This window comes from Numenius arquata, chromosome 14 (assembly GCF_964106895.1).
Source record: "Numenius arquata chromosome 14, bNumArq3.hap1.1, whole genome shotgun sequence".
NCBI classification, from domain to species: Eukaryota; Metazoa; Chordata; class Aves; order Charadriiformes; family Scolopacidae; genus Numenius; species Numenius arquata.
Genome location: NC_133589.1, coordinates 7,602,255 through 7,608,371, shown reverse-complemented (window position 1 = coordinate 7,608,371; position 6,117 = coordinate 7,602,255). Strand labels below are relative to the sequence as shown.

The 6,117-nt window shown below is 56.4% G+C and overlaps 1 protein-coding gene across 1 annotated transcript in view; it reads right to left on the bottom strand.

The window, feature by feature from the left end:
• Positions 1-492: 492 nt before the first annotated feature.
• Positions 493-6,117, bottom strand: part of CACNG3 (calcium voltage-gated channel auxiliary subunit gamma 3) — a 31,752-nt gene continuing 26,127 nt past the window's right edge. Inside the window, exons 2-4 of the mRNA XM_074158534.1 lie at positions 4,616-4,699; positions 2,355-2,495; positions 493-1,004 (exon numbers count right to left, since the gene is read on the bottom strand). Of these exons, the coding sequence (XP_074014635.1) occupies positions 493-1,004; positions 2,355-2,495; positions 4,616-4,699 (737 nt within the window). The remainder of the gene's footprint in view (positions 1,005-2,354; positions 2,496-4,615; positions 4,700-6,117) is intronic.

Below are 6,117 nucleotides of genomic sequence, written 5' to 3'. Positions count from 1 at the left end.
GGGAAAGGGGTTTCGTAACACGAGCACTCGCTACGGCACCGACTCAGTGCTTCAAACTCCGGACTTCCAGGCAATTTCGCTTAAATGTAACTACCAGATTAAGGATTCTCACAGACAGGGCTATCGCCAGCATTTCCATGGGACATACAGCTAAGGTAACACTGCGATTATGATCAACATTAACGATGGAGACCTCGGGAAGCCACTGTCCCGGGTGGTGATGGAAGCCCTGCTCAGTCTGCAGGGGCACCACGGCCAGGGTCACAGTGCAGCCCCCGTCCCCTCCCCGCCGGGGAGGGAGGTGCGCGGGGGTCCCCGTCCCACCGTGGGCGCAGTGGCCTGGCCCGGCCAGTGGCATTTTGGGAGTGAAAAACCAGCCCCGTGGGTAGGGGCACGGGGAGCCATCTGGGTTTGTCCTTAAAAACAGTATTTCACGGGTTACACCGTCACGAGGATGATGTCATGCAGCCTGACAAAACGCCCCTGCTCGCCTCAGACCGGCGTGGTTCGTCTGTTGGCCGGGTTGTTGTGCAAAGACTCCTTGAACTCTTTGGGGATGGAGTTATGGACCTGTAAAAAACCGTGGTCCCGCTCCGAGTTGAGCAGCGTCCCCATGGTGACCTTGGAGGGATCCCTGGAGAGGGTGAACATGGAGATGTCGGTGGAGGGGATGGTGCTGAACCCCTTGCTGACGGGTGACATGTCCCGGGACCGGGGCTCGGTGGAGCGGGAGCTGGACCGCCGGCGGAAGCGGTACCTGTAGGGGGGGAGGCGGGTGAAGGCCGACTTCTTCAGCAGCTCTGAGTGGGACTTGGCACGGATCTGGCGGTGCTTCTCGATGTACATGTGCACAGCGATCACCCCCACCATCTCGGCGATGATGAAGGACAGGGCTCCAAAGTAGAAGGACCAGCCGTAGGAGTAGCTCTTCTTGGAGTCGCTCTGCCCTGGGTCCCCCGCGTTGGCTGAGATGTAGACTATAATCCCGATGATGTTGCTGAGACCTTTAAGGGAGGACGAGAAGGAGAGGCACTTTAAGGGAGAGATGAGCGGCAGGAGAAAGATGGGGGACAGCAGCACCCCGATCCCTTCCTGGGAATGGAGGGACACAGGCTGGAGGACCCCGGTCCTTCTCCTGCCCACCATGACCCGCAGGGCACCCAGCAGGCAGGGAGGGTGCTGGAGGCCATGGCCAGATCCCCATGGGGCACCACCACCACCTACCAGCACAGCAGGGCCAAAACCCCCTCACAGACATCTGCTGCTGTCTCCTGTATACATCTATATTCACGTGCGCCCAGTATATATGTATATTCATGTATACTGAAGGAGCAGGAGGAACAACCACTATTTTGTTTAGAAAGGGGACATTTCAAGAGCTGGTTTTCCTTGACAGAGCTGCTCTCTAAGCAACAGGCTGCAGGACCCCAGCCAGTGCCGGGACTTTGGCCGGAGCAGAGCCTTGGGGCACAAGGGGGTTCTCTCCAGCACAAACCCCAGCTCACCGCAGCCCAGAGCACAGGGGAGCGGGAATAGCTCCATCTCTTTTCATTTCTGGTGGAGGTTGGAGGCTTTATTTGGGATCCAGGCAGTTTTTGCACCACCAGCAGCACAGTGGGGCTGTACTGCAGGGCTGGGGAGCGGCTGATGTATTCCTGGATTTACTTAATGAATCGATTATGTTCTTTCTGTTGTTTTCTCATCTGCATCAGCAGCTCCTGCCAGCCGAAAGAGGGAGAGTAATTTGTCTCTTTGTGGGGAGAAGAAAAAACACAAAATAGAGCAGTTCCTTGAGACAAAGACATTGTCATACGATAATCAGTGAAAGCGTTGGGGAACAGTGCACAGAGAAATGAGTAATCCAGAAGGAACAGCCTCTCAAGAGAGAGTGATTTTTCCTTGTAGGACTGCAGCAGCCCCTCTGCCTTCTGCCCGGTCCCTGGTGCTGCCCGTCAAATGCCTGCCCTCGCCTGGTCCCAAGACCTGCTGCTTGGCAGTGATGGAGGGTAGAGCTCCCCAAAACCTGCCCCAGGGCTGAGTGCTCCCCCAGTGGGACGGCTGTGGTCTGGGAGCCCCTCCTGGGCTGCAGCGCCTGCAAGGAGACTGCTCAGGGCAGAGCAGGGTGGATACTTAAGAGTGCTGGCTAGCACAGTGACAACTTGCCAGAAACCTCTGCTGGTTTTCCCCTGTGATGAGGATCTTTCCACTGGGACGGGACAGCTCACAAACCCCAGAATCCCTCCATGCCAATGGCCTGGGAGAACCCACAGCCCATCTCCAACTCCCCCGTGTCTTCCCAACACTTCCACACCAGGAGAGCCACCCTGCTCCCAGCACCGTCAGGCAGCTCCTACCTGCAGAGACGAAGAAGATGCCAGCGCTGAGGATGACGTTGTGTTTGCTCTTGTAGAACTCACTGGCCGCCACGCACAGGCCCCCAAAGAACAGCAGACCCACGCTGAGGATGGGGAAGATGCTGGATGCTCTCACAGCACCTGTGGGACAGGGAGCAGGGCAGGGTTGGTCCCTGACATCGCTCCTGCAGCAGGGGCTGCCGGCACCTCCCCCACCAACGCCAGCACCTGGAAAGAACTGCTCCAACGCCATGCTGGGCTGCTGCCACAAGGGATGGGGGCAGACCCAGCACCAGCCCCTCTAAGCATCCTCTGCCTGCCCCAAGCTGCTCTGCTCCGAGCTTGCTCTGGAGCCCAGCATCAGCCCTGCAAACCCTGTGATTCAGGCCTCCCATCACCTGTCACAATAATAGTTTAACACCTGAATTTCCTTTTTTTTTTTTTTTTCTTCACTCCAAGGCTATTTCAAGGATTTACTTCTTCCAGTCTTGTCACACAGTCAGCACTAGCAATTTACCTTCCCATTACCAAACACACCACCCACAGGTTTAGGCTATGGACATGACTCTGGAGCCTAGGGATTGCAGAACCCCCCTAGATCTCACCAGCCTGGCGAGGAACAGTACTGCCAACCACAAGGGTCCCCAAACTATCGCAGTTGCTTTGAAAGTCAAGAATTTACCAACTAACACACTCAAAGTTCAACAAAAGAGCTGTTTGCTGATATAGGGGAGGAACACTATAAAAATGAACACAAAGCCCAGGATCCTGAGCCCACCATATGTGATGCTGCGACCACAGCACTGGACTCCATGTCAAGGGGATTAGCTCTGGCAGGACCTGTCTCTGCAGGCTCAGCAGTCACTAACCAAGAGCTACACAACGAGGGGTCTTTTCTACATGGCCTATCAGAAGTTCAGCTTCCAAAATGACATTAAAGAGTAATTAATGCAGCAAATCACTACCTGCTCCACTGAAAATACACTGTGCCTTGGTTTGGGCTCTCATCCCTCTATTAGGGCCTTTATTAAAAGCACAGAAATACAGAGAAGCCCCATTAAAATGCCATTCTGGGGGCTTTAAAATAGACTTTTTGTTTTAAATGTGGGAGGGGGTGGGAGAAGAACTTAAACGCTAATCTGCTAAAATTGCAAACCAATTCCATTAAAGACATTCCCCTCTTAGATGGGTGAGCAGAGCTAATGGCTCCCTGCAGAGTTCGAAAATGGGGAGTTCAGAGCAACATCTGGATGAGCAGCAGCTGCATCAGGCGGGGGTCGCTGCCCAGCCCTGGGACCAGGTCTGAGCACAGGGCGATGGGCTCTGGATGTCCCTTTGCCCCCAGGGATTCCTCCCAGCCCCAGCAGCTCAGAGAGCACCCAGAGACGCCAACGCCACCATGGGGTCCTGCAGCCTTATGTTCTTACTTGTTTGGAAATTCAGGTGTTCACATGAACCCTTTGGCCGTGCAGTCTGTCACACACACATGCATGTTTGCCAACATGCCAGCGGTGCGCGCCTGTGTTGCTTTGCATGTCAGGGTGTGCATCGTTTGCGTCCAGTGTCTGTCACGCTGCGGCTTGGTGCCCCAGTGCCCACTTGTGCACGTCTGCAACGTGCTCAGGGGACGTGTCTCTTATCTGCAGGATCATCCTCACCCCAGCATTGGTTCCCCCCACATAAAAACCCTATGGGTCCTGCCCAGAGGGTTTCCTGGCCCCCAAGAGCAGGAGGACCCCACTTTTTCCACGAGATCCACCGGCTCTATTTCTATTCCATCTCCCCACATCTTCTAGCAGAGCGCACGGCAGACACTTGTCATGCTTTTCCCACGAGTGCCAGCAAATCCAGCCTGGCTGTGGAGACTTGGGGACCAGCACAAGCACAGACCCCCTGTGATGCCACACCAGGGTCCCGGTCCCTGGCTATCCTTGCACCCCAACAAGCTCGGGCTGCGCAGCAGCTGCTGGGACCAGCCAGGGGACAGCGAGTGCCAGACAAATGTGCCATTAACGCTGCTACAGTGGCGTGACATGGCCACGCTCGGGTAATCTGGAGGGTCACCCCTGCTGTGCAGGGAGCCTGGGGAGGGAAGGGGGTGGTCTGCAACCCGTTGGCAGCTTGACAGCAGTCAGGGGGAGACCTGCTGGGTGAAGCTCTTGGTGCTATGGGATGGGGAAGGGGCTGCCAGCACAGTGTGGGGCCAGGGGGCTCCCCAGGGAGCGCGCACAGCTCTGAGGTGCACAGGAAAGCAGACTCACGGAGGAGATACTCAGCCGTGTCTTGCTCGTAATCCGCATCCTCGGGGAAGTGGTCGATTTTCTTGCACACTCCTCGGAAGGTTCCTGGGGAGACACAAGCCAGGAAACCTTCAAATCCCTCTGCGCTGGCAGCACGGCAGCAGCCCCCACCACTCAGCCTGGGGCTGTCACCGACCCCAAACACTGCCCTTGGCCCCCAGGGATGGTTTGCTCCCTGAGTGCTCCCGTATCCTCTGAGTACTGCTGGTTCTCTCTAGATCTCGAACCAAGCCCTGCCATTAACATCACTGCTGAGCTGGGAGGAGATGCCCAAGCTGCCCTGATCCCTGCAAAGCCCCACGGCAACCATGGGCTGTGCAACGTTGCAAGGATGTGCCAGGAGCTCAGCACCGCCTCTGCTGAGGTTCTCTCCCTTGTGTGCACCCACGGGCATGGCAAGGCTTGTCTGGCCCCCATTTTCTCCAGTGAAGGGGAGGCAAAGCAGGGCAGGCACTCGCTGGCTCCCAGCACCCACCCACCCACCCAGGCAAACCCCTCCATCGGCTTTGACAGAGAATCGATGCAGCTGTAAATAAACCTCCTGGCCTTAGGGGCCGAGCAACACCTCATTCATATGCACTGGGGAAAGTGCCCCACGGCTGCACCCCTGGGATGTCGGGGTGATGTGCTTTCACATCAGATCCCTGCTGGGGGAGATGACAACGGCACCGGGGTGAAAGAGGCTGCACAGCACAGAGACCAGCCTGGGCCTCCCAGTTTAGCTCCTCTGCTCCAGTCCCTCAGCTGTGTGAAAGCTTTGATTTACTGCCACAAATGCAGGGCACAGGCTGCCACACAGATGAGGATCCTCAGCACGTTTGATAAAGTAACATCTGGGCTACAGCTTAGCTTCCAAAATGCCTTTTTTTTTTTTTTTTTTGGAGACACAGATGAGTTCATTGAAATGACCACAAAAAGTTTCTAGACTGCTTACCCTTTTCTGCTGTTTCTCAGCCCTGCTTCGTGCCTGGGACACAGGCAGCTGGGGCAGTGGCCACAGGAGGCAGAGAGTCACCAAGACGGCCTGTCCATACCCATTTCCCTGCTTTCATGCGTCCCCCACAGCACGCGAACACACGCACACCCCCATGCACGACTGTGGATAAGCACCCAGTGCCACAGGTGGGCATCTCAGCTGAGTTTGGAACGGGCGGGAGCACCACCCACTCCATGGCACAGTCCCGCCAGGAGCCCCGATCCCACTGGGAACTCAGCACATGTCACCTTCCCCCTCCCACTCCTGGGTCCCCACAGCATGACTTGGGAGTGGGGGCGAGAGCATCGCCACCACAGTGGGCACTGGCAACACCACCTGGAAGGCCTGGAGAAGGAGGCAGATGCTCTGGCATCTGCTGGCCTCCCACTTAGCATTTGGGGGAAAAAAGGCTCTTTTTCTGTGGCTTTCCCCCCCCCCCCCCCCTCCTGTCTCTGAAGAAAACAAATGCATTTTGCCTTTAAATGCT